We start from the raw sequence: 27,405 nt of genomic DNA on the forward strand, positions 1-27,405 counted from the left end.
ACAGCCTCTTCAGGGAGCTGGCTTTGAAGCTTACCCTCCTGAGGATGCAGTGATGGGGGCGCCCTCCCCCAGGAGGCATTGGGCAGGTTAGGGCTAAGGCCAAATTCCCGATGATTTGCTTGGTCTCTTGTGAGACATTCAGAGCCACCCCTTTGTGCATTTATTCACTTGGTCACGTTATTGAGCACCTCCTGTCCTCAGAGTTGGACACTGATAGGCCCTGGAGAGAGCTGTGGACAAGAGACGCCATTCTAAGGAGCTGTCAGCACAGGCTTGTGACATTTGTCAAGAAAGGGAGGCTTTTTCTTCATTGGAAGAGGTTTTTCTCCTGCTATACCAAGGGAGCACTGAGCTCTCATTTCATTTTGTAGCCGAAGCTGCACCCAACCCAGCCACCCTACCAAAGCCAAGGCTGAGGTGGGCTGCCAGCTCGAGTGGCTGCATTTAGAGGCTGCATGCTGAGAGGGTAGCGAGCAGAGGGCACAGCTCCCACTGCAGACCCAAGGGCTTCATCACAACTGGAGGCCCACTGCTTCCAGGGGCTGTGTCTTTTCATCAGAAATCTGGTCAAACTCCAGTCCTCACCATAGAGAGCTAGGCAGCTGCATTGTGAATGGAAAAGTAGCAGGTTTCCTGCAACTGGCTGGAGACTCAATACCTTCTAAAAGGGAGCGGGGGTCAGGGGGAGCAGCACTGAGCCTGCAGCCTTTCCTGTTTAACTGCGACCTCTGTGTTTACTTCAGGGACAAGCGAGGAGGGAGACCACTTCCTCTAGACATCAGATTTGTGCTAAACAAACATTCCTGCTGTGCGTACTTGCATTTTTCAAAGCCTGGGGAAGCAGACAAACTCCAGGCCACACACAGCCCAGCCTGGACGCCACAATTGCCTTCGAAGAGAAGAGGGGACTCTGGCAGCAGCCACCTGCTCAATCTCAAAACCATTCCTGGGCTGCTCCCGTTATTTCATTAAAAAATGGATAAGTCGGGGCCAGGCTCACACCTGTAATCCTAGCACTTCAGGAGGCCAAGGCGGGCGGATCACCAGGTCAGGAGATCAAGACCATCCTGGCTAACACGGTGAAACCCCGTCTCTACTAAACAAAATAGAAAAAATTAGCCAGGCGTGGTGGCGGGCGCCTGTAGTCCCAGCTGCTCAGGAGGCTGAGGTGGGAGAATGGCGTGATCCTGGGAGGCGGAGCTTGCGGTGAGCGGAGATCGCGCCACTGCACTCCAGCCTGGGTGACAGAGCAAGACTCCATCTCAGAAAATAAAAATTAAAAATAAAAGATAAGTCATTGGCAAAACCCCAGCTTTTTAATTTATATTTTATATATTTTTTCTTTTTCCTTTTTTTTTTTTTTTTTTTTTTGAGACAGAGTCTCGCTCTGTCACCCAGGCTGGAGTGCAATGGCACGATCTCGGCTCACTGCAACCTCCACCTCCCAGGTTCAAATGATTTTCCTGCCTCAGCCTCCCTAGTAGCTGGAATTACAGGCACCCGCCACCATGCCCGGCTAATTTTTGTATTTTTAGTAGAGATGAGGTTTCGCCATGTTGCCAAGGCTGGTCTCAAACTCCTGATCTCAAGTGATCCACCCACCTCAGCCTCCCAAAGTGCTGGGATTACAGGCATAAGCCACTGTGCCCAACCTAGATGTTTTGTTTTGTTTTGTTTTTAGATGGAGTCTCAGTCTGTCACCCAGGCTGGAGTGCAGTGGTGTGATCATAGCTCACTGCAGCCTCGATCTCCTGAGCTCAAGTGATCCTCCCACCACAGCCTCCCAAGTACCTGGGACCACAGTGCGTGCCACCACGCCCTGCTAACTTTTGTTTTGTTTTGCAGAGATGGAGTCTTGCTATGTTGCCCAGGCTGGTCTTGAACTCCTGGCCTCAAGCTGTCCTCTGCCTTGGCCTCCCAAAGTGCTGAGATTACAGGCATGAGCCACCACACCTGGCCAAACCCCCAGCTTTTTAAAGAAGTCCTGGGACATTGGAGGAAAGGTAAAAGGGAATGATTCATTTTAAAAAACTATTAATACTTCTTAAAAAGAATTTACCCTCAACCTTAATAAAAAGCTACTCAGAGTAGAAGCAAACAGCAAACTCAGCAGAAGTCTGTGTAGATCCTCCGAAGCACCAGGTCAGACTTTCTTCCCCTGGTTATCTGCTCATGGGTACCTTTTGGTGACTGCAGGCAGACACAGTACGCACATGCACGTGGTGGCCAAACTCCCCTGCGGTTGTCTGGGAATGGGTAGACAAACCAGCGGGGAATGGACTCACCCTCTCTCAGCTTTAAAAACAAGCTGGAGGAGCTTGGAGTCTTGGCACCTGAGTCATTCCATTCTCAGGAATAAGATGGGGCATTGATAACGGGTATCATGTCTGGAAGGCCCTGCGATAAAGAGAGGGCCCGCATAGAAGAGAAGGTGCTCAAGAGTCCATTCTAACAGGCCATCCTCTTGGGAGGTCCATTGTGTCCCAGACACTGTGATAGGGACTTCACATATGTTCCCTAATGTATTCCTCACACCTTGACAGACGACATTGCTGTCTCCAAAACAAATGCGGAAGCAGATCCTGAGAGTTGAAGTTGCTCAGGGTCACAGAGGCAAAGGTAGGCGTCTGAATCAGAGCCGCACTGACAGTTCTTCCCTCCACCACGCTGCCTCCTCTCTCAGATGGGATGGTCTGAAAAGAGCAAGCAACCGGAATGACGCCCCACGGAGCGTAGGCGCTGGATCTGAGAGGATGGCTTGGGAAGTGCCGTGTGCTTGTTTGGAGAAATAACTCTATGCCAGTCAAGGAGTCGCTTTGGGACCTCTCAGGTTCCCAAACCCAGTAAGAAAGTGAGGTCCCTGCTATTATCCAGCCGGAGATTCATAGAGGAAGAGGTGAAGTGGCTCTCTGGAGAGGGAGGCACCATCCCCCAGTGCCTGGGATCACTTCAGCATTCACAGAGACCCATAAGATTCAGAGGCTGATGCAAAAAAAAAACAGAAATGAGATGCTGACTGAGGAACCAGCTTGTGACACGCATCAAGCCATGTGCTTTGAATGCTTTTCAGTAAATAAAGGTCCACACTCAGCTGGGCGCGGTGGCTCACACCCGTAATCCCAGCACTTTGGGAGGCCGAGGCAGGTGGATCACCTGAGGTGGGGAGTTCGAGACCAGCCTGACCCACATGGTGAAACCCCGTCTCTACTAAAAATACAAAAATTAGCTGGGCGTGGTGGCACATGCCTGTAGTCCCAGCTACTTGGGAGGCAGAGGCAGGAGAATCGCTTGAACCCGGGAGGCGGAGGTTACAGTGAGCTGAGATCGCGCCATTACACTCCAGCCTGGGCAACAAGAGCGAAACTCCGTCTCAAAAAATAATAATAATAAAAAAAAGGTCCACACAGAAGCCTTCATTCAGGAGGGACTCTACAGGTGCCCTAAGGAAAGACCTCTCCGCTGTAACTCCTACACATTACAGACCAGCTACAATACAGAAGACAAAGTTGAGACCAATGAGGAGAAGCAGGGACTCCCGTTACCTTATTAGAGGATTTGCTGTTGGCTCCCTTTAAATAGTGAGCTCTGGTGAGTTTTTAAATTGGTTTAAGTCAGGGGTCCCCAGCCCCAGGGCCACAGACCAGTGTGGGTCCATGGCCTGTTAGAACCTGGCCGCACAGTAGGAGGTGAGCAGCAGCGGGTAAGCATGGCCACCTGAGCTCCACCTCCTGTCAAATCAGCTGCAGCATTAGATTCTCATAGGACTGCAAACCCTATTGTGAACTGTGCATGCCAGGCATCCAGGCTGCCTGCTCCTCAGGAGAACTGAATGCCTGATCTGTCGCTGTCTCCCATCACCCCCAGATGAGACTGTCTAGTTGCAGGAAAACAAGCTCAGGGCTCCCATTGGTTCCACATTATGGTGAGTTGTATAATTATTTCATTATACATTACAATGTAATAACATAAAATGCACAATAAATGTAATGTGCTTGAATTATCCCAAAACTATCCCCTGCCCCCAGCCCTGGTCTGTGGAAAAATTGTCTTCCACAAAACCTGTTCCTGCTGCCAAAAAGGTTGGGACCACTGCTTTAAGTGGCAAGGCACAAAGCACACAGTGCGGTCCCACCCAAATTTGCCAAAAACACACCTGCCTGAGCCACGTACGTGGATCTAAAGTGGAATCTCAGCTTGTTCCAAAATCCTTGCTCCTCTTGTTAAGGGTCAAAAAGACTGGTTTCAGAGGGAAAGGGGTCCATTAAACACTGGGAGATTCTCCTTGCCAAGGCTCTTAGGCTTTTGCAGCTCCACCCTCCAGGCCACCCTCTCAGGCTGAGAGCAAGGGTTTAGCTAACTACGTAGAAACACTGCCTCTGCTGGGTGGAGACTGGACAACCGCTGGGACTTTTCAGACCCTAGGCAATGATCAATATCACTAATCACTTTACCTTCTGTGCCCAGCCTGCGGATATTCAATTTCTCTCAGGCCTAGAGCTAACGTCATGTTTCTGGCTGCTAAAAGCTCTGGCTCCTTTTATTACCACATTAAAGGAAAATAACAGGCAAGAGGTCTGCTGTAGACATTTATTGAATCATCTGTTGCACCAACAGCACATTGTATTTCACAGAAGATTGGCCACAGGCAAAATAAAATAACCCACCACAAATCTGCTTCTGGGGGCCTTCTTCGGTTCCTTAGTCATCCAGTGTTCACTTTGGCAAACAGACCCGTTTACAGACTTTTGTTGCTAACCTAAGGTTCCATTTCTCTCTGTAGCATTCTGGCTAGGGAGAGACACGATTGTACTTTGGTAGTTTGTCTAAGGCAGAGTCTTCTCGAACGTAAACATTTCACTATACATGTGCGTGCCAGCTGATGAAAGAACTGACGGTGCCCCTGCCCCTGAAGAGTGTACAGTCTAAACAGGAGGCGAACACTGTCATCCGGGCAGGCTGAGAGGAGGTGGGGAAAGGGGCTGGAAGGAGCCTGGGCAGCCCCTGCTGGGGAGGGGCCTGGACTACAACCACCTGCTCTCAGAAATGACATTGCCTGAGGTAGAAGCCACAGCAAAAGCCAACTACAGGAAATGCGAGTGCCAACTACGGGAAATGCGAGCATTAGAGAACACTGGCCCCTTTCTCTAAGGTCATCAGGTTTGGAAATTGTATTCAGTTCTTCACTGAAGTACACTGTGTCTGTCTCAAGCTAAGTCATGCTCCTCAAACCCCCAAAAACAAGGAAAACAGGGAGAGAACAGTCACCAAGTCACCAGATCCAACAAGCACATGATCAATGTTCTTTTTTTCTTGAGCCTGTCGCCCAGGCTGGAGTGCAATGGTATCATCTCGGCTCACTGCAAGTTCCACTTCCCGGGTTCACGCCCTTCTCCTGCCTCGGCCTCCCAAGTAGCTGGGACTACAGGCACCCGTCACCATGCCCAACTAATTTTTTGCATTTTTAGTAGAGATGGGTTTCACTGTGTTCGTCAGGATGGTCTTGATCAAAAACTAGTGTTTTACTCACACTAGTTCCGGGCCGAAGCCAATGGTGGCTCAGCTAACAGGACACTCTAAAGGGCTGCAGTGATGTGCAGACGCCACAGGGGATGACCTGGTTCTGCCTCAGTCCTGACTTCCTGGAAAGATGGACACCAGGGAAGGAGAAGGCTCGTCCTCCAGAACAGAGGCAGCAGCTCCAGCAGCCCCAGGGGCTCCAGCCACAGCCAGCAGCAGCGGTTTTTCATTTAAAACATTCTACAGTTTGTGCTCTCTGCCTCCCAGCCTGAGCAGAGCCTGGGTGAGCCTGGGAAAGGAAACCAGAGCTGAGCTGCAAGAGGGGTGCTGCAAGGAGGGAGCCCCAGCAGGAAGGGGCTGCAAGGTGCCCCCTATTCCCAACTCCCATGTCTGGAGGAGCCTGGGAGAAGGCCTGCCTCCATCTGCCAGGAGAAAGTCTGTCTGAAGTCATGGGCTTCTATCCCCTCTCCCACCAAAGCCGTCCTAGGGCTAAAGGGTTAAAGAAGAGGAAGGTCAGGACTACAGCTGGGCCACAGCCTCACTCAGAGCTTCCCAGGGGCCAGTCCCTCCCCTCTCCTGGGGAACCTTGCTCTCACCACCAACATACTTTACACATCATATCACTTGCTCCTCTGCCAAAGGCTGGGCCCATTTGTGTCACATGTTATTCGGGCTGGAGGGACTCCTTGTTTGAATTCAGCAGCCATCATGGCCTTTCCAGGCCTGTCCCTGAGGCCCCCCCCCCCCCCCCCAGTTTCCCCTGGCCTTGCCCCAGGCATCTGCTGCCGGGAGGGTGGGTCCTCCTGTCTCGCTTCTTTAAAGACCTGTGCTCTGCGACCAGGACTGACCACCCGAAGTCCTACCCAAAGCCTTCTGCACTGAATGGGGCAACAGAGATACGGGAGCTACACACAATGAACTGGTCTATAGCAGCAGAGAAAGGAGAAGCAGAGGAGGCAGAGACCTGACCCCAGAAAGCAGCACTCAAATAGACGCAGCTGCGCCCACCCACCCGCCTGCTGCCAGAGCCACTCTCCGGAGCCTGCAATCCTGAAGATGCCTTAGCAGGAGTGGGCAAGAACACACCCCGCGAACCCCCAGCGCCAGGCCGGTGCATCACTGGGAGCCGGGGCTGTCTCCCTCCGTCAGCGTCTTGAAGTCCATGGAGAGGGCCTGCTCTTCGGCCTGGGAAGGCCGCTTCCAGTCAGCCCGGGTCAAGATATAGAGCACCGCCCCACCGAAGCAGGCCAGCAGCAGGCCCAGCACATTGGCCAGGACGCCCTCGGGCTCAAACGCACTGTACTTGTCCCTGCAGGGGTGAGAGGAAGGGAGAAGCTGCCCAAGGGGTCACAGGCCAAATGCCCGTATCCTGGACCTTAAAGATGTCGTAGGGATTCCAGCACCAGCTCCTGCCTCCCTACCGTACCCAAAGAGAACGACCACCCCCCACCCCCAACCAGCAATCTCCAGCAATCTCTAATGTAAAACCAGCAATCTCTAATGTAAAAATCTGTATCAATATTCTAGTTCTAAGCAGTTCTTCTGCAGATCCTACTGCGTGATGGGAATAAATAGGGTGCCCATAGCCCAGAAGTTTCTTTGAAAGGATAAAATCAAGAAAGCTAACCAAAGCCAAGCCCCATGCACCCAAATCTTAGCAAGCATAACTACAGCCACCAGTTGCGAGGCCACAAGAGACGGCTCAGGAAGCCACAGCTGGGGAAGCCGAGGGCAGGGTGAGGTCTCTGCAGGGGTGGCCCAGGTCCTGCCCCTCCCACCCAGGACACTCACCCGAGGCTGAACAGCAGTGCCTCCTTCAGGCCCAGCAGGGCGGTGCCCACGGAAAGCAGAAAGATGGTGGCACCAAAGAAGATGTGCTGTGGGCGGTAGCGGCTCCGCAGGGAGAACGGAGCTCCGGGGAACAGGAAGAAGCTGAAGCCCGCCAGCCACTAGAAGGAAAGGAGGTGGTTCTGGGACAGGGCGGCGGCAACCCCAGCAGCCCAGGTCAGCCCAGGTCCACGCCCACGCGCCCACATGGCGACTGCAAGCCCCTCAGCCCTGCCTGGTTTCCTCCCTCCTCAGCACGGTGGTGGGAGGAGTACTAAGTGCTTAGGGACAAGGGACCCGTCCCCCAGCACTTGAGGCCTTGGCACACTCGCAGATTCGGAAAGCTGGGCTTGTGGTCAAACATGCTGAGTCTGCCATGGGGCGCCTGGAAGCTGCGCACCCTTGGCCGCCAATCCTAGCTTTGCACCCACACAGGCCTGGGAAGACAGCTCTCTCACCTGCACGCACCCCAGAAAACAGGCCCTTCCATGAGGCACGTTTCAGCCCAGCTCCCCTGCCCCTCCCACCTCCCTGGTAGGTGGCCACAGGCCCCGGGTGCTGGAAGGACTCACCTGCACAAGGTACAGGACGAAGACAAGGATCCCGCACCAGCTGTGCAGGCTGTACAGGTCAGTGTAGCCCTTCTTCCTGTGGTAGTCAAACACCGCGACCAAGCCTGGGCCAGAGATAGGTCATATGAGGACAGGGTTGGACGTGGAAAAGGAAGGGATAAGATGACCCAAGGAACCAGCTAGCAGGGACTTCTGGGCTTTAGTCCCAGCTCAATGGCTGCCAGCACCCAGTGGCCCTGCAGGGGATGTTTGGGATGGGGGCGGGCCCATCACGGCTCTGGGGAGGGAACAGAGCAGATAAAGTGGCTGTTTGCCATACCCGAAGAAACAGGCAGGGGGCGGGGAAGGCTGCGCCCACGAACTCACCAACCAGGGCAATGACGAGCGCAAAGACATGCAGCAGCCCATGCAGGACCTTGGTGGTGCGTTTGGCTTCATTTCTGAAGACACGGTAAACCAGTAGGGCTGTGAGAGGTGAGAGAGGGAACGTAAGTGCATCCGCCTGCAGTGAGGCCTCCTGCCCCCGCAGCAAGGAGGCACCTTGGTGGAGAGGTGATGTGAGCTGACAGCTTGCAGCAGGAGCCTAGCTGCAGGAACCGGAGGAGAAAGCCAGGTTCCCTGGGGACCCTGGGCAGCTCCTGGCCTTCTCTGAGGGCACCTAAGGCTGTGTGCACCTTAACACCCCTCCCCCACCCTCCAACCTTCCCCAGCTGTGCACACTCAAAGAGGGCAGGGCGGGAGGCTGCACCACAGTCCCCACCACCAGGAGAGGCAGTGAAGGCAGCGCCTCTGCCCTCATCCCCACCTAAAGGAGCTGCCCGGCCCAGCAGACACCCCACCCCACCTACCTTCTTGTTAGATGTCCTGCAAATTCCAGGCTGTGTTTGAGGTCCACTGTTGGTCACACTGAGGCAACAAGCAGCCTCTGAGTTGACCTGTTAGCCACGTGGCTCCTCACACAGGCCCCCACCTAAGCCTGAGCAGATCATCCCACTCTGGCTCCCAAGCAGAACCTTGTGATCCCAGCCTGATCTCCCACTTCCAGAAGCGGTAGGCAAGGCCAGGTCACATGAGGAATGCCTCTTAGCTTTCTGCTGCTCAGGGGTGGCTGTCACCAGGACCACCTCTAGGAAGAGCCAGTCAACCAGATGCAGATTCCGCTTCCAGGATACCTGGCCTGAAGGCAGGTGGAGGCCAAGCACTGCCTTGCTCCTGCCCCAGGGGGAGGCCTCTAGCTCTGCCAAGTCCAAGACCAACAACACATATGCACGTGCGCACACACGCCTATAAACTCTCACATGTGCTTACTTTTTTTCCCTCAGTTCAAACCACCCCTGCAGCAGGGCCTGGTTCGGAGCCCCATTCCTTTCCCTCTGCTGCATGAAGCGCCTGCCTTGGATGCTGTGTGTGGAAACGAGGTGAAAATGCCAGGCCAGGCTGGAGAGGAGCTGCCACCCACCAACCTCAGAGCCTGGGTTTGGATTCCATCTCCCCAGGCTCTGAACCAGCTTCTGTGTGTCTTTTCTTTTGAGACGGAGTCTCGCTTTGTCGCCCGGGCTGGAGTGCAGTGGCCGGATCTCAGCTCACTGCAAGCTCTGCCTCCCGAGTAGCTGGGACTACAGGCGCGAGCCACCTCGCCCCGCTAGCTTTTTGTATTTTTCAGTAGAGACGGGGTTTCACCGTGTTAGCCAGGATGGTCTCGAACTCCTGACCTCGTGATCAGCCCGTCTCGGCCTCCCAAAGTGCTGGGATTACAGGCTTGAGCCACCGCGCCCGGCCTGTGTGCCTTTTCTAGAATCTTAGATTTGTCCAAACAGAAGAGACCGCAGGGGTGACAAGACCCCTGCAAACTGCCTCTCAGGGACCCCCACAAGCCCGGGCCCAGAGGAGCGGCCCACGGGACTCACCATCTCCCTGCAGGAAGACCAGGCCTATGACCATGCAGAGGGGGTGCGCGTTGAACTGCAGGTCGCTCTCCCAGGCAATGCCGCCTCGGTACAGCCCGAGCCAAGCGCCAGTCATGGCCACCAAGGTCAGGCCCAGCAGCTGGGAGAAGGCCACGTAGTAAGGCAGCGCTGCGGGGGTGGATGCCGCGGCCCCGCCCTCCATGCTGAGGCAAACGCTGCAAGAAAGAGCAAAGCTCAGAGGAGCAGCACACAGCACCACGAGATGTGCACAGAGCCCTTGAGATGCACACAGCCCCCGCAGATGTGCACAGCCCCCCAAGATGCGCACAGACCCCCCGAGATGTGCACACCCCCAAGATGCGCACAGCGCCCCCCTACAAGATGCGCACAGCCGCCCCCGGAGATGAGCACGGTCCCCCCAGATACCCACAGCCCCCCTGAAATGCACACAGCCCCCCGAAATGCACACAGCCACCCCAGCTAGATGCACGCAACACCCCCCCAGGTTGCGCACAGCCCCCTCCAGATGCGCACAGCCACCCCCGCTAGATGTGCACAGCACTCGGAGATGCGCAAGTCCCCCTAGATGCACGCAGCCCCCCCGAGATGCACACGGCGCCCCGATGCGAGCAGCCCCCCTGAGATGCACATGTCCTCCTGCAAGATGTGCACTACGCCACCCTGAGATGCGGCGCAGCTACTCCCATGGTGCCCTGCCACCCTCACCCCAGGCTCCTGCTGGAAACAGCCCTCGATCTCCCACCCCCAAGCTCCTTCCCACCCATCGTCCATGGGCAGAGGTCCTAAGTCTCAGGAGTGGCTGAGGGGGGGCCCAGCCTCCCCACAGGGACAGGCGTGACCTGGGACACGACACCAGGAGTTCCATATGCGGTGAAGGGGCAAGGAAAGACACCCCAAGTTCTAGTGAGCGCAAGGGCCCAGTGCCTGGCTTTCTTTTCTGTTTCATGAGGCCCTGGCCTTCCCTGGGTGGGCTTTACAGGTGAGTTACACAGGCGAGCGCACTCCTTGAAGGGAAGGAAGGGACTGGTCACACCTTTTCTCCAGACGCATCATGAAATACATCTGGGGAGAAATGGGAAGTCTCCCTCCCCTAGCCCGGTTTTTAACTCCACGCTGGCGATGAGGAGGCTTCCCCACCCCACACCCAGGAGAGCCAGCCCCGCTCCCCCAACCCCCCCTCCCGCCCCGCCCCCACCGCGCCTGCAGAATAGAAGTGCACTGACTGTGCTACACACAGGCACCTGTCAGCACACAGGGAAGGGGCGCTTCCCCTCCAAGCGGGGGGCGGGGAGGACCCGCACTCTAGAGGGGCCCTTAGGTGAGGTTTCCAAAACTGAAGGCCCCCAGAAACAAGGCCTATGAGGGGGCTGGGTAGAGCGCAGCCCGGCTGTCCCAGGTGCTCGGCCCCACGTGACCCTCCAGGAGGAAAGGCGAGCGGGTGGTTCCTAGGGAAGCAGGAATGAGAAGGCCCTGCTAGGAGCCCAAGGGAGTGCCCAGTGCCTGCACAGCCTCGTGCCAGGCAGGAGAGCACCCAGCAGCTGGGGATGGGGGAAGAGGCCGCAGGAGGAGAACAAGCATGGCCTCACCTGCTCTCCCTTCACCTGACAGAGGCCTGTGCGCCACGGAAAAGTGCTGCCATGGCCCACAGTTGCCACTGCAACTGCCACCACCATGGCCACCACCATGGCCACCACAAGCAGACCCCAGAGCACTGCTGCTGCCCCCCACCCGCCCTGGACAGTTCCCCACTGGCCCCTCGACTCAGTCCAGCCTCTCCTGGCAGCAACTGTATCAGAACTAGGGGGACAGTGGCCAGCACAGGGGCATTGACCCCCTTCATACCTGGCACACGCTCTGCCCTGCAGTGCCCAGGAGCTGGTTTTCAGTCCCTCCCAGGGATGGGCTCCTTCTCTGCTCTCCAATTCTCTCGCCACATCAGACAACTGTTGGCAACTCCACCATTAAAGCGGGGGGGGTGTGGACCGGGTGCCGTGGCTCACACCTATAATCCCAGCACCTGGGGAGGCCAAGGCAAGTGGATCACCTGAGGCCAGGAGTTCAAGACCAGCCACAACATGGTGAAACCCCATCTCTACTAAAATTACAAAAATTAGCCAGGCATGGCGGCTCACACCTGTAATCCCAGCTACTCGGGAGGTTAAGGTACTAGAATCCCTTGAGCCGGGGAGGCAGAGGTTGCAGTGGGCCAAGATCGCGCCACTGCATTCCAGCCTGGGTGATATAATAAGACTCTGTCTCAAAAAAAAATTTTTTTCTTGATTAAAAAAAGGATGTGTGTGTGTTAATAATCCACATGCACCACAGTAGAATATGGATCAGCAAAAAAGGTAAAATGACAGGCCGTCAGCACTTGATCTATATCCTCACACAACTTCTTCCTACAAAACACATATGCATCCTTTTATAGAAGCAGGATCGTGCCATGTTCTAACCTGCTTTTTAACTAAGGGTGTAGCACACATGGATGTTTGTGTCAATGGATATGCGCCCACATCATCGTTTCCGTAAACCTCACACTCTTGCATTGCACAGCCATTTTTTAGCCAACTAGTTCCCATTGTTCAGCATTTAGCTAGCTTTCAGTTTTCCACCAAATAAACAACAGGATGTGTACATGTTTGCAAACTTCTCTGCACGGAGTCCTGAAACAAGGGCTAGGTTCTGTTTTAGATTTCTGACACATTCCGTCAAATCATCTCCCAGAAACACAGCCTCAATCCACATTCCAGGGTGGGCGGGAATATGGGATTCCAGAAGCCCCAGCCAACAACAAATCCTATTTTTGGAACTCCTGCCTCTGTCTTAATCTGTCACCTACAGGGGTATCAGTTCTGTCCCCGCCACCCCAAATTCAAGCCCCATTTCTGATAGTTCACTATTCATCCCTACCTGGACATCCCACAGATGCTTCAAACCCAGCTCGTCCCAAGTCACCTCCTCTTCCGTCGTCACCAAGTTCTCTCACGCCCTCCCCACTAGCTAGTGGGGCTGCCCTTCTTCCAGGCCCAGGTGACACCTCAGCTCCTCCACAGAAGGCTGCCCAGGTCGCCGCATGCTGGGGCCCCTCCCCTCACTTCCCTCCTGAGCATCCTCACTGCCACACCCAAGTCAGGGCCTGCAGCTTCTCCCTCTTCAACATGACAGACATGCCAGGGACAAAGCCAGCTCCCAAGGTCATGCTGTCCCCTGCGCAAGAGGCCCCGAGTGCCAGTGAAATGCCAACTGCGTGGCATGATCCTGCCCATTTCCATCTGCAGCCCCCACTGTTCCTACTAGGCCCTCTAGAGGAGACGCCTGGGCTCACAGAATCCAAGGACACGGTCCAGCCTGGCTTCCTGCTGCGGACCCCACACCCCTGCCTCCATTCCCCAGACACCACAGTGAGCAGATCACTTTGTCCCCTCTCCCGGAGCCTCCTTACCCTGGCAGTGTCCTGTCTGCTCCTCAAAGGCAGGGACGTTCTTGCTCCTCCTTGGGAATCCTTGGGTCTCTAATACTGAGTCTAACAGGAAAATGTACCGAAAGAAGTGCTGTCCCCCCCCCCCCGGTCACTTGTCGTCTGTCCTCTCCAGGTCACCGCCTCCTTTATTAGATTCATTCCCAGAGAGCCCGGCTGCAAGCAGAATCTGATTAGCAACAAATTAGGAAGAACAGAGGGGACATCACCCCTCCCTCTGCTGGGCGACCTGGCAACTTCCTCACGCCTCGTGGAGTACAAAGGGCAGGAGAGGCCGGCAGAGCGAGGGGCCGCTGCCCACTCCTTCCTTCCCACCAGGCTCCCCAGAAGACAGCGGACCTCAGAGCCAGGCTCTCTTCTCGCAGCGACGACTGCCTGCGGCTTCAACATCCTACAGTGAAATGCCCGGCCTGGCCTCCCGGGGAGTCAGAACCCTAACGTTGTTTGATCCCCACCATGGCAGGGCAGACATGTGCTTGGTGTGTCAGTAGGGTGGGGATCCCACAGCCTGTAAGCACCTGCCCTGTGCTGGGTACCTCATGCCATCTCTCATGTCACCCTTAAATGACACTGTGTGGATAACAGGGGCATTGCCCCAGTTTGACAGGCCAGGAAATAGAGGCTCAAAGAGGACAAGCGACATGCCCCTAAATTCCCATCAGCAAATAGCAGCTCAACTCGACCCATACGCGCCTGCACTCGGCCAGGTGCTGGGGCCACACAGAAGGGGCCTGGTCCCTGCCCTCAAGGGGCATGCAGATGAGCGGTGCCGACGCAGATTTTCAGGTAAGGGTGATGTAAGTTCAAGCCAGGAGCTAATCTGGGCCTCCAAGACCGTCCCAGTGTGCACACGGAAGACAGCACCCCTGCTTTGGTGTCTGTGGGTGGCAGCGTCTCCAGCTCTCCTATGGGACAGTGGCTGCCTGCTTGTGGCTTTGGCCTTGCCAAGGCCCGGGCACTAGGGTGGCGCTGTCAGGCTTTCCAGAGACTGAAGTCAGCAAGGATCTGTGTTGGAGCTCACTGAGGAAGCTGCTTTGACGCAGGGGAAGCTCCCGGGGCGGTGCCCCCGCTCCTGTGCCAGTCCTCCTGCGTCCTCCCCGCCTCGGTTTCACCATGGCACTAAGCACTGGTGCGTGCAAGACAGCAGGCCCTGACTGAGGGTGAGAGGGAAGGGGTTACAGGAGGGCAAACAAGCCACGGAAGCTGCATTTCCATTTGCTCCTAAGGCGGCTGTCCTGGCCCAGGCAGCCCAGGGACCCGGGGCCCCTGGTCATCTGGATGGAAGCCAGAGATGAACAGGGGCCCCTGGAATGACAGCGGCCTGCTTCCAATTCAAAGGCAAGGCTTCAAAGTCTAAGCGTGAGGATGACAGGAAAGCCCGTGGCTGGCCTGCAGGCGATCTCAGTCCGTAGGTTCTGAGTGTGGCTCTGTGCTTTACAGGAGATGAGCAGATAATCCCTTCCCAACAGGGCTCTCGCGAGGCCATTCATTGGACATAACTGATAACCCATTTGTGTGCAGGGAAGGGCTGTGTCCCATGCCAGAGATGGGGGTGTACAGGGATAGACATTCTGATATCTCTGGACAGAATCTGACCCACCCACAAATGTGTCTGCTGCATTTGCACACCTGGACATCGGGTGAGATTTACTCCCTAGGAAGCAAGCCTTTGAATCGTGGCCCTCATTTCCCAGTCTTGACAGCGAGAACACTCTCTCACCCTTCCCTCCTCACTGGGCAGCCCTGGGACACCGGCTGTTCTTGGACCCTCTGTGTTCTCAGAGCAGAACTGTGGGCAGCAGCTTCAAGGCCTGGAAGTTGCCACTCTCCACCCCCAAGGGCTCCGCTGCCCTGCAGACCAGAACCTTGCGACCAGAGGGGGCTCACACAGCCCCTCACACAGTCACTTGCCTTCCTCTGTGAGAGCTCAGGATGAGGGTGACAGATCTCTGGCAGTTTCTGGAGCTTAGAGCTGTCAGAGTCACCCTTGTCCCCACCCACTCACCCCACCTGCAGCCAGACTCCACTTAATGGAATAAGCGTATTAAGGACAGCATGGCCCGCAAAGCTTCACCGAGCCAAGCATCACTCTCCCTCCCCACACCCACTGCTTTTTATTAAAAGGCGACCAGGACTAATCTCATTATTGGGGACCAGATACTGCACATGGTGCACAGCCTCGGGGGCGGAAGGCGGAGCAGGGGAGGCTGGAAAGTGGGTAGCCTGGGCTGGCCACAGCCCTCCTTATCAACAGCAGGGTCTGAATTGAGTTAGGAAAGATTGTGACTGGGGAAAAGCTGATATCTCTTCTTGATGGGTGAAGGGGAAAACAGCTCAATTGCCCTAGAACATCCTACCACGTGATGAAGGAGAAAGCAAAGCGTGGTGTGAGCTATTAGGGTACTTTCTCAGCACCCCAGTAGCCCCAGGAAGAAGAGGCTTCCCAGGCGGTGCTCCCCGTCCCATGCCAGTCCTCCTGCATCCTCCCCACGCCGGTACCAGCATGGCACTAAGCCCTGGTGCATGCAAAGACACCAGGCCCTGAGCAAAGTGTGAGAGAGAAGGCATTATAGGCGGGCCAACAAGTTGCAGGGGCTGCATTTCCATCTCTCCTGGGGTGGCTGTCCTGGCCCAGGCAGCCCAGGGACCCGGGGCATCCAGGCTGCTTGGACCAAGGAACTAGGTACCCAGGAAGCAGCAGAGCCTGAAGTCAAACACTGAGCTCCTTTCTCCCACAAAACAGAGGACTCTGAATGCTTACAAACAAAAATGTTTCCATTTCCATGAAAATCAGAAGAAAAAACTGAACATTCAGGGTTGAGGAAAATGTTGCAATTTTTAAAAACTTATTTTAATTAATTTTTTTTTTTTTTTTTGGAAACACTGTCTAACTCTGTCACCCAGACTGGAATAGTGGCATGATCATAGCTCATGGCAGCCTCGAACTCCTGGGCTCAAGGAATCCTCCCACCTCAGCTTCTCAAGTAGCTGGAACTACAGCTATGCTAAAATGCCCGGTTAATTTTTTCTTTTTTTTTTTGGAGAGATAGGGTCTCACTATGTTGCACAGGCTAGTCTCAAACTCCTGGTCTCAAGCAGTCCTCCTGCCTCAGCTTCCCAAAGCTCTGGGATTACAGACAGACATGAGCCAGCCCTAAAATGTTTCGTTTTTAAAATTAATTTTAATCCAGTATGGATTATACTTGTCTTTCTTTTTTTTTTTTTTTGAGACGGAATCTCGCTCTGTCGCCCAGGCTGGAGTGCAGTGGCATCTCAGCTCACTGCAAGCTCTGCCTCCCGGGTTCACGCCATTCTCCTGCCTCAGCCTCCCGAGTAGCTGGGACTACAAGCGCCCGCCACCTCGCCCGGCTAATTTTTTGTATTTTTTAGTAGAGACGGGGTTTCACCGGGTTAGCCAGGATGGTCTCGATCTCCTGACTTCGTGATCCGCCCGTCTCGGCCTCCCAAAGTGCTGGGATTACAGGCTTGAGCCACCGCTCCCGGCCTATACTTGTCTTTATACCAATACAGTTGTATAATTTTATTATTATTTTCCTTTTTTTTTTTGAGACAGAGTCTCGCTCTGTCCCCCAGGCTGGAGTGTAGTAGCACAATCTCAGCTCACTGCAAATTCCGCCTCCCAGGTTCATGCCATTCTCCTGCCTCAGCCTCCTGAGTAGCTGGGACTACAGGCGCCCACCACCATGCCCGGCTAAATTTTTTTTTCTTTTTTTTTTTTTTAGTAGAGGGGTTTCACCGTGTTAGCCAGGATGTTCTCGATCTCCTGGCCTCATGATCCACCCACCTCGGCCTCCCAAAGTGCTGGGATTACAGGCGTGAGCCACAGAGCTCAGCCAATTTTTTTTTTTTTTTTTTTTTGAGACGGAGTCCCACCCTATTGCCCAGGCTGGAGTACCATGGCAAGATCTCGGGTCATTGCAACCTCCGCCTCCCAGGTTCAAGCGATTCTCCTGCCTCAGACTCCCAGAGTCTGAGATTATAGGCGTGCGCCACCACGCCCAGACAATTTTTTTTATCTTTAGTAGAGACGCGCTTTCACCACATTGGCCAGGCTGGTCTCGAACTCCTGACCTCGTGAGCCGCCCACCTCAGCCTCCCAAACTCCTGGGATTACAGGCGTGAGCCACCGCACCCGGCCAATTGTTATTATTTTATCTTTATGGAAGAAGGGGCCCATGAAAGGCCCAGTGCAGCCCAGGTTAGAGAGATGTGATTTCAAAACAGGCTATTTAAAACCATCAGCTCCTGGACAAGCCAAGTCTCTTCTCCCAGCCTGCTTCCTAATCTATAAAGTGGAAGGATATCTGGATCTACCTTATTGAACACAGAAAGAGTAAGTAGATAAACGTGTGCCAGTGCCCAGCACAGTGCCTGCCACACAGTGAGCATTCCATCAAAGAGCAATCTTACAAAAACGAAATCTGATCCTAAGAGCACCTTAGGAAGAGTGGCACTACTGACACAAAGTTTGGGGCCACAGAGAGCCAGATGGCAGCCATCTCTAATAAATCCACACTCCCTTTCTGTCCACCATTAGCCCCCCACACCAAGCAGAAGCTCCTGGGGCTGGGAAGAACACAGGATGGTCTGCTTTTAGTCTGTGACATTTTACATTCCCAAAATTCATTTATGATTTGCTCAGACAGTAGAGTGCTTTTTCCCAGTGAAGTTATGCATTTAGAGAGGGTTCATTTCTCATTCCCTTCCACCAATGCGATCTTATGTCACTGAACCACCCGGTATTAGCAGGAGCCCAAGCTCTGCCTGCCAAGGGAAAGTGGTGAGGGCAGAAAAGTGGTACAAGGCTGGGCGCGGTGGCTCACGTCTGTAATCCTAGCACTTTGGGAGGCCAAGGCGGGCAGATCACTTGAGGTTAGGAGTTTGAGACCAACCTGGCCAACATGGGGGAGGGGAGGGGAGGGGAGGGGAGGGGAGGGGAGGGGAGGGGACGGGAGAGGGACAAGCAGGGTGGTTCCACCTCCAGCTCTAGGAGGCTCCTCATGCAAGAGGTGGGGCTGCCGCCGCCTCATATTTTCCTGCCACCACCACATTTTACAGGAGAAATACAGGCAACTGGAGGAGGTGGCAAATCTTTGTTGTTGTTCTTGTTGTTGTTGTTTCATTAGCTATTAAAACAAAGGGGTAGAATCCAGGCGCCCTAGATGTAACTTCATTTACGGAGTCAGAAAATCCACAAAGCCTGCCAAAGTGGAATGAATGAGAGGAGGGGAGCCACCAGAAAGGAGAAGTCTGGGAAGGGGGCCCTAGATCCACACGGATGATCCTCACTTCGTGATACAGTCGGGGACGGGGCAGGGAGGGAGGGAGGGTGGGTGGCCCCGCCATCTCCCTGGTGTCAACGTGGCGGCAGCTCCGCCCTCAACGCAGTTGGTACCAGCCAGACCCACCAAGGCCACTGAAGGAGTGGGGCTTTCCCACTCGGGAAACTCCCACCCTCGCGCTCAGAAGCTGGGGGCGTCGGGAGACACAGGCGGGGACCTGCGGCTCCATGCTGCAGCCCCGGCCCTACTGCGTCCGGGCAAGAGGCGGTGGCTCCGGTTTCAGGTTTCAAGAGGGCAGCCGTGGCAAAGGCTGGTTGGTCCACTTGCACCCTACCTTGCTCTAGAACGCGGCGCAGGAGCAAAGATCCAAACTCGAGGTCACCGGCAAGCGGGGGTCTCGGTTCTAACTTCAGCAGAGACCTGGCACCCGGGCAGGCCAGGGCGGGGGCCTCCTGGACCGGGAGAGGCTGCGGCTCCAAGAGGGCAGGCGAGCCCTGCAGCCCTCGGACCCAGGGTGCGGGTCGGCGCCGCAGTCCGGCGTGCGGCCGCAGGGGGCAGGTGCGAGGCCGGCTGCGACTCGGGAGCCCGGCGTGGTCCCTCTCTGCGCAGTGGGGGCTCACCTGGGCCACCCCGCCCCGCACCCCTGCGCGCTCCGCTCCCATACCCGGCCCGGCCACCTACCTCGCCTACCCGAGCGTCCCGCGAGCCTCCCTGCGCCGCGCCCGGATCGCTCGGCCGGTTCCGCGGGCCTTGGCGCGACGGCGTCGCCATGGCAACCGGGTGGCGAGCGGGGCGGGGCCTCCCCGGCCGGAAGTGGCGCACGCGGCCCCCGGGGCTGCCCGCACGTGCCAGCCCCCAGCGGTTGCAGCCACGCTCGGGAATGGGCCCTGCCAGCTCCGGCCTCGCACGTAGGCGAACCGCTGTCACCGTAAGCCCGGCCTCGCGACCCCCGTCCGAGGTCCCCACGATCGTGGGCGAGTGGGGTCTGCGGCCCGCGGGGATGGAGGGCCGCGGGATTCGCCAGGGCAAGCCCCGACTGCGCATGTAAGGACCTGGGGTCAGCCAGGCCTGGGGGGCGGGACGGGCCCGGAGAAGAGCGGGCGCCAGGGGCGAGACCCGCCGCCCTTCCCCGGTTTGGCCCCCTGCTTCCTGATTTTCTCCTTCCACGCCTCCCCTTCTGCCCTCCACCTTCTTCCCTGCCCTGCTGTCGCCCCGCCCGGGCCCAGGAGGCCACTAGATGTCAGACCGGGTTCAGGCCTTGGCCACGGCGCTGCTCCGGGAGCTCTGGGGGTACGTCCCCAGCCCCCACCGGGGAGACGACACTGCCGGGAAGGCCGGGACTAACCCCCGCCCCCGCAGAGTAGCCTGCGGGGAACACCGGTTCCACCAGGCTCTCACGAAAGCCGAGACCTTGCCGTCCGAAGCTTCCCCTGCCCAAAGCACGGAGAAAGGAGGGCGCCGAGGCCAAGACCAAGACCGGGAGCCAGCCCCTTAGGAGCCCGGTCCAGGTCTCCGGTCCAGGAAGCGCTGTGGGTAGATAAGGGGTCCGGCTCAGACTTCCTACAAGCTGGGAACAAAAGGTTCTTTCCTGTCTGATGCCGGGCAAGATGTAGCAAGCGCCTAGGGGTAGGAGGGAAATGGGGTTTCCTCCCGGCAGAGGGAAACCGGCCTCCGTTCAGGAACGCCCTCCCCCACCTGCCCTCCGCGCACCAATGTTCTGGGAGGCTGGGGGGGCAGGGAGACCTGCTTACTTGAATGCACTTTGTGTAAACTGTGGGCTTCCCACAGGCAGTGGGCAAGGTAGGCCCTGGGACTCCAGTACTCGCTTAGTACACAGAGAGCAGAGTCTCCAGCGCCAGGCGAGACACACAGGCGTGTCCACTGCACATGGCATACCGTGGCACATGGCACACCTTCCACGGGCAGACACAACGGGCTGACACAGCAGGGCCCACCCCCTCAGAGGGACCAAGCTTAAACCCTCCCACAACAGAAAATTTTTAGAGTATCTTTCAGTTGGAGGAAATTAATGGATAATTTAAGGTAAGAAACAGCTTCCTTAGCGTGCTAACAGGCAGATTCCCTGTGTATTGAAGGTGGAACTGAGCCATGTCCTTTGTTTGGTCTGTGGATTTGGACTTGGAGGAGGAGTCCAGACCGGCTGAGCAGGACTGAGTTCCCTGGTGAGAGCCCTGGGCCTTCAGCCCCTTCCAAAGCCAGGAGAGACTCCTGCTGAGGGGTCGTGGGGGCACTTTGGCTTCCCCCTCACCCCACTGCCCTGCAGCGCTGGGCTGCAGACTTTTCCCTTAGGAGGGAGAACAGCCGCCTCCCTGCCAGCAGTGTTCTCAAGGGCCTATTTCAAGTGGGGAGGGGTGGGTGAGGATATTCTGAGGGAGGGAGAGGCCTGCACACCCGCTGCATGGCGGAGGCTCATGGCTACACCCAAACCCATTTTAAAGAACAGGCAATGCCACCAAACTGCTGTCCGGCACTAGGGCCCAGAGGGCTTGCGCCAGCTGCCAGACTACCTTGTAACCCCGTTCCTGCTGCCTTGAAAGTCTGAGAAGTGTGCACTCCTTCAGCTTAGGAAAGGTGGGAAAGGAGAGGACCCTTCCTGCCCTTTCTTGAATGGCCCAAGATGAGTTCCAGGGCCTCCTGAGTTGTGCTCACGCCTGTAATCCCAGCAGTTTGGGAGGCCGAGGCGGGCGGATCACCTGAGATTGGGAGCTCGAGACCAGCCTGACCAACACGGAGAAACCCCATCTCTACTAAAAATACAAAATTAGCAGGGCGTGGTGGCGCATGCCTGTAATCCCAGCTACTCTGGAGGCTGAGGCAGGAGAATCACTTGAACCCGGGAGGCAGAGGTTGTAGTGAGCCAAGACCCTGCCATTGCACTCCAGCCTGGACAACAAGAGCAAAACTCCATCTCAAAAAAAAAAAAAGAAGCCGGGCACGGTGGCTTAAGCCTGTAATCCAGCACTTTGGGAGGCCGAGACGGGCAGATCACGAGGTCAGGAGATCGAGACCATCCTGGCTAACACAGTGAAACCCCATCTCTACTAAAATACAAAAAACTAGCTGGGCGAGGTGGTGGACGCCTGTAGTCCCAGCTACTGGTGAGGCTGAGGCAGGAGAATGGCGTGAACCCGGGAGGCGGAGCTTGCAGTGAGCTGAGATCCGGCCACTGTACTCCAGCCTGGGCGACAAAGTGAGACTCCGTCTCAAAAAAAAAAATAAAAGAAAGAAAGAAAGAAATGCTGACTGTATTTCCCATGTTTCCACTCCCGTGTTTCCCCTCCCTTCCCACACCACGGAGCCACGCTAGCCTTTCTGTTCTCGGATGGACCAAGTTCACTCCCACCTCTCCATGGAATGTTCTTTCCTGGATCATCTCTGGGCACATTCTTTCAAATCTCAGCTCAAACATCACTTCCTCAGGCCTTCCCTGACCATCCGGAGGGCAGCTGGGGCAGGGGTTGGGAGGTAGGAGTGCTCCTGGATTCCACTGCTGGGAAGCCAGGCCTAGAGTGCCCCCTGGTCTCTGACAGAAAACATTTAAGGAGCGGGAAGCATCAAGGAAGCAGGCAGAATGTGGAGAGAGAGCTGGAGACCCAGGCCGCAGACCCACCTGGCACCTGGCTAGTCAATTCTAATTCTCCCTTGCTAGGGTTACCAGATTCAGAAAGAAGAGGAAAAAATTTAAAAAAAGATTCCCAGTTAAATTCAAATTCAGGCCAGGCGCAGTGGCTCACACCTGTAATCCCAGCACTTTGGGAGGCCGAGGTGGGTGGATCACCTGAGGTCAGGAGTTCAAGACCAGCCTGACCAACAAGGTGAAACCCTGTCTCTACTAAAAATACAAAAATTAGCTGGGCGAGGTGGCAGGCACCTGTAGTCCCAGCTACTTGGGAGGCTGAGACAGGAGAATTGCTTGAACCTAGGAGGCGGAAGTTGCAGTGAGCCAGGATGGTGCCACTGCACTCCAGCCTGGGCAATGGAGCGAGATCCCTCAAAAAAACAAAACAAAAATTCAAATTCAGTTATTTTTTTCAGCATGAGCATTTCCCAGATATTACATGCAGTATGCTAAAGATGTATTCTGGCTGGGTGCCATGGCTCACGCCTGTAATCCCAACACTTTGGGAGGCTGAGGCAGGCGGATCATTTGAGGTCAGGAGTTCAAGATCAGCCTGGCCAATGTGGTGAACCCCATCTCTACCAAAAACACAAAAATTAGCCGGGCATGGTGGTGGGTGCCTGTATTCCCAGCTACTGGGGAGGCTAAGACAGGAGAATGGCATGAACCCAGGAGGTGGAGGTTGAAGTGAGCCAAGATCACGCCACCGCACTCCAGCCTGGGTGACAGAGAGATAATCTTTTTTTTTTTTTTTAAATGAGAAAATCACTTTATTTCATTGTGGGGAGCAGGCCGATGTCCAGACTCAGAACTTCTGGAACTGCTTCTTGGTGCCGGCAGCCTTGGTGACCTTGAGCACGTTGAAGCGCACTGTCTTGCTCAGGGGCCGACACTCGCCCACTGTGACGATGTCACCGATCTGGACGTCCCTGAAGCAGGGGGACAGGTGCACAGACATATTCTTGTGGCGCTTCTCGAAGCGGTTGTACTTGCGGATGTAGTGGAGGTAGTCTCAGCGGATGACAATGGTCCTCTGCATCTTCATCTTGGTCACCACACCAGAGAGGATCCGCCCTCGAATGGAGACATTACTAGTGAAGGGGCATTTCTTGTCAATGTAAGTGCCCTCGATAGCCTCTTTGGGTGTCTTGAAGCCCAGACCGATGTTCTTGTAGTACCGCGGGAGCTTCTCCTTGCCAGTTTCTCCCAGCAGAACCCTCTTTTTGTTTTGAAAGATGGTCGGCTGCTTTTGGTAGGCACGCTCAGTCTGAATGTCCGCCATCTTCCCGGCCGCCCGAAAAAGGGAGATAATCTGTCTTAAAAGAAAAAATAAAAAAGATGTGTTCCTCACATGTGAGCAGATGTCCTGTGTTTCATCTGACAATCCTACTGCTCTTGATTGGGTGTGGGAAGGACAGGGACAGGGCCTCCTGCAGTTCTAGCCCCTCCCGGCAATAGCTTCCTCCCTCATCTCTGAACCAGTTAACCTTCATTCAGCAGGGACTTCAGGCAGAGGCCCCGACCTTGGGCAGCAGAGGATACAGAGGATACAAAGGGATAAGAGATGGATCCCCAGTCCTCAGACACTATAAGATTCAAACGCACACCTTTCATTCTTAGAAGAGTTTTATTTTTGTACCTTCTCTGGGCCAGGCACTAGGTGAGATATTGGGGAACAGTGAACAAGACAGGCACCACCCCGTTCTCATGGGCCGTCAAGTCAGGGGAGCTGCACAGACACTTGGGGAGAGCCTTTGAAACTACTCTGCCCAATCCCATCTCTGACCGGCTTACAGAGGGAAAACCAGGATTAGATACAGGGCATAGGAGGGCCCTCAACCCGGATGTGAGGGTCAGGGAAGGCATATTGGGTCATGACAGAATTATCGAGCCAGAAGATGCTCAGGTGTTAACCCAGCAGAGACAGGGAGGAGGCAGGAGTGTCCCTGGCTAGAGGAGCAAGGATGATGCAAGTGAAGGCTGTGGGAGGCTAACCTGCAACTCTTAGGGCTCCCGGGCTTATCTTCATGAGGATTTGCCGGAGCCAGAGAATAGTGCAGAGTTGAGCCACAGGCTGCAGAATCAGCATGCAGGAGCCAAGACCTGTCCATCTCAGGAGGGGGACTGCACTGAGGGACCTCACAATTGACAGACAGCCCCTTACCCCGTATCCTGCAGTGGGAGCAGCCTTAAGCCCGCGGGTATCATCTTCCGGGCCTGCTCCATGAGAAACTTGAAAGTACGAGGCTACTTTGATGAGCTTAAAATAGACCAATTAATCACTCAGGGAGAAAATCCATCTCCCAGCTTCAGGGGAGGGGACAGGAAAGCAGTAGCCCTGGCAGGACCTGCCAGAGCAGCCTGCAGCACAGCGGCCAAGTGGCAGGGCACCTGCAAGGCTTCCGGAGTCACCGACGAAGACCGTGAGTCACCTGCAGCCTCTGGAATACGGGGGGAAGGAGGCTGAGGGATGTCATTGCCTGTGAGTTGTCACTCTGCCCCTGGTTAACCCCAAGGCTGGTTCAGTCTGGGAAAAACAAGACAGACAAAAACAGCCAAATACCACTGAGGCAAGAGGGATGGAGAGGCCATGAGAGCAAGGACAGTTAAGCCCCCCCCCTTTTTTTTTTTTTTTTGAGATGGAGTTTCACTCTTCTCACCCAGGCTGGAGTGCAATGGCAGCTCACTGCAACCGCTGCCTCCCGGGTTCAAGCGATCCTCCTGCCACAGCCTCCCAAGTAGCTGGGATTACAGGAATGCACCACCACACCCGGCTAATTTTGTATTTTTAGTAGAGTCGGAGTTTTTCCATGTTGGTCAGGCTGGTCTCGAACTCCCGACCTCAGGCGATCCACCCGCCTTGGCCTCCCAAAGTGCTGGGATTACAGGTGTGAGCCACCACACCCGGCCCAGTTAAGCCACTTAGTCACATTTACCTCTGCTGGGCCAACGGAATGGGACATAGGGCTGATAAGCAGGGCTGGGGACCAGCTTCACAAAGGAGGTGGCACGGTAGCCCTGGGCACCCAAGGCAAGAGGCAGCCAAAGGAGTGGGCTTCCCTAGATGCCCATTTCACTCCTGGGCAGCCCTCTGGGGAGGCCCCCCTTTCCATGAGGATTCCCTGGAGCCAGAGGAGCAGTGCAGAGCCCGGGTCACAGGCTGCGCATCAGCACACAGGAGCCAAGGATCCAATCTAGAGGAGGTCCGTTTTCTCTCCTTCCTTTCTTCCAACAAAGGCTTACTGGCACCTGCTGTGTGCCAGGCATTGTCCTAGGCCCCGGAGAGACAGTAATAGATCAGACAAGGTGTAATAGATCATCACAAGGTGTCTGCTTTCATGTAACTTGCAAGAAGTGGGTAGACAGGGAATTAAAAAGTAATCTAACGCCTGGGTGTGGTGGCTTACACCTGTAATCCCAGAACTTTGGGAAGTCAAGGCAGCCAGACCAGCCTGGCCAATATGGCGAAACCCATCTCCACTAAAAAAATACAAAAAGGAAAAAAAAAAGTAGCCGGGCATGGTGGTGCATGCTTGCAGTCCCAGCTACTCGAGAGGCTGAAACACAAGAATTGCTTGAACCCAAGAGGCGGAGGTTGCAGTGAGCCGAGATTGCACCACTACACTCTGGGCAACAGAGTGAGACTGTCTCAAAAAAAAAAAAAGCAACATACTACACATAATGACATATATACACACATATACATGTGTGTGTGTGTATATCTACACACACACATGCACAGAAACTTGACGGCACGTGTTTTGAAACACAGGTGTTATGTTTCAACCTAACAAGCAGCATGAGGAAAAAGCAGAAGGGGACGGGGCATCAGGCAAGGGCAGGCGCTTCTTGGGGGCACTAGGAAGGCTCTGGGAGAGAGAAGTGGGGTTGCAGGCCACATGAAGGTCTAGGGAAGGTGACTCCCATGGATGGAAGAGGGAGGGCAAAGATGCTAAGCAGGAATATGCATGGTGTCTCCATCCTGCCCTGCCCTCCCCCACTCCTGTCCCCATCAAAGAGGAAAGTTGCTGAGTATGCAGAGATAGGCAGGAGGAGTGCCAACAGGCCATCAGAGAGGGCAGAGTTTGAAGACGTGAGGTGTGTATCAGGGACCCCACCAGCGAGTCCTGGGATCCAGGAACCGTCCATAGACCCATGGCTGTAGCTGTGCCTGACCACGTCCCTCACATGCCAGCAAACCTGGACATCAGGCTGAGCTCCCCTCTTCCGGCCCTGAAGGTTTGCCCTGCAGCCAGTGCTGCGGCTGAGCAGAGGTACTGCAGCCCCAGCATTGCATTGCCCTGGCCACCTCTCCCCTCCAGGAAGGAAATCACGAAGAGGCTGTGTCCCCAGCGTGTCCTCATTCCCCACCTCCTCACTTTTCTCCCTAAGTTGGAAGGTCAGTCAGTCAGCTGCTCTGTGAGTGCCAGGGGCAGCGAAGAGCAGGAACAGCCCCGGCTGTCCAGGACAGGGAAGCAAGTGTGCGAGGCCTGGGGTGAGGGATGATCATGGCCTTGGATGGTATCAGCAGAGTGAACACACTGCTGATAATGACTGATCACCTCCAGGAACCCGCCATAAACGGCAGGGCTGGGACTCCTGCACTTTGTTCAAAGCCTGTGAGGCTACTAGGTTTCACCTGGCTCCTGAAGCTGCTCCAGCTCTGGCCGCACACCCAGCCCCTGGTTCACCACCCCACTTCTCATCTCGGGACAGCAGTGAGGATGTGGTGGCTGCTCTGAACCAAAACTGCAGGGCGACAGAGCCACAGCCTGGAAGATGCCCCAACTGGGCACACTGACCTTGGCGACTCACTCCAAGGTCTCAGCAAGTCAGCTGCACAACTGTCCTGAGTGAGAGATCTCACCTGACCCTGCTCTGCTCCCTCCTCTACTCCATCCTTTATGCTTCTCTTGGCCCTGGCTGTTGCCTCCTGCTGTGCACCCCTATCAGGTCAGCTGATCCTTGTCAAGAGCAGATTAGATTCAAAGGACACGGTGACTGTAACCCAGAGGCTCCCTCACCCAAGAAGCCACAGTCCTCTAATCCCTCTCAGCCACGGGGAGACCCTTAGAGGTGGCCTGGAGCCAGAGGAATCACAGGCTCAGCTGTTCCGGCTGATCTCAGCCTCTAGCCTCAT

General features: G+C 55.5%; 1 protein-coding gene, 1 long non-coding RNA gene and 1 pseudogene across 9 annotated transcripts; 1 reads left to right on the forward strand and 2 right to left on the reverse strand.

The window, feature by feature from the left end:
* Positions 1 to 4,573: 4,573 nt before the first annotated feature.
* On the reverse strand, positions 4,574 to 19,990 carry LOC104675477 (cytochrome b561). Of its 7 annotated transcripts, none has more exons than XM_030923752.1 (6): positions 19,971 to 19,990; positions 9,824 to 10,038; positions 8,283 to 8,381; positions 7,917 to 8,020; positions 7,309 to 7,466; positions 4,574 to 6,826 (listed from the first exon to the last, which is right to left on the reverse strand). In XM_030923752.1, exons 2-6 carry the CDS (start codon positions 10,023 to 10,025, stop codon positions 6,634 to 6,636), a joined length of 756 nt encoding a protein of 251 aa, XP_030779612.1. In that variant the 5' UTR covers positions 10,026 to 10,038; positions 19,971 to 19,990; the 3' UTR covers positions 4,574 to 6,633. The 7 variants fall into 7 exon arrangements, with proteins under 7 accessions (XP_030779612.1, XP_010378373.1, XP_030779613.1 ...); XM_010380071.2 differs by having other exon boundaries at positions 19,872 to 19,976; XM_030923753.1 differs by lacking the exon at positions 19,971 to 19,990 and adding an exon at positions 19,316 to 19,512.
* Positions 19,487 to 21,379, forward strand: LOC104675478. Its single transcript, XR_749786.2, has 3 exons — positions 19,487 to 19,669; positions 20,722 to 20,808; positions 21,085 to 21,379. It is a non-coding gene; the product is annotated as an uncharacterized LOC104675478 (long non-coding RNA).
* A 1,641-nt stretch (positions 21,380 to 23,020) lies between these two features.
* Positions 23,021 to 23,566, reverse strand: LOC104675475 (annotated as a pseudogene). The gene has a single exon (XR_749785.2). The product of XR_749785.2 is annotated as a 40S ribosomal protein S11-like (transcript).
* Between the last annotated feature and the right edge of the window lie 3,839 nt (positions 23,567 to 27,405).

The sequence above is a fragment of the Rhinopithecus roxellana genome, chromosome 19 (genome assembly GCF_007565055.1).
Source record: "Rhinopithecus roxellana isolate Shanxi Qingling chromosome 19, ASM756505v1, whole genome shotgun sequence".
Taxonomy (NCBI): domain Eukaryota; kingdom Metazoa; phylum Chordata; class Mammalia; order Primates; family Cercopithecidae; genus Rhinopithecus; species Rhinopithecus roxellana.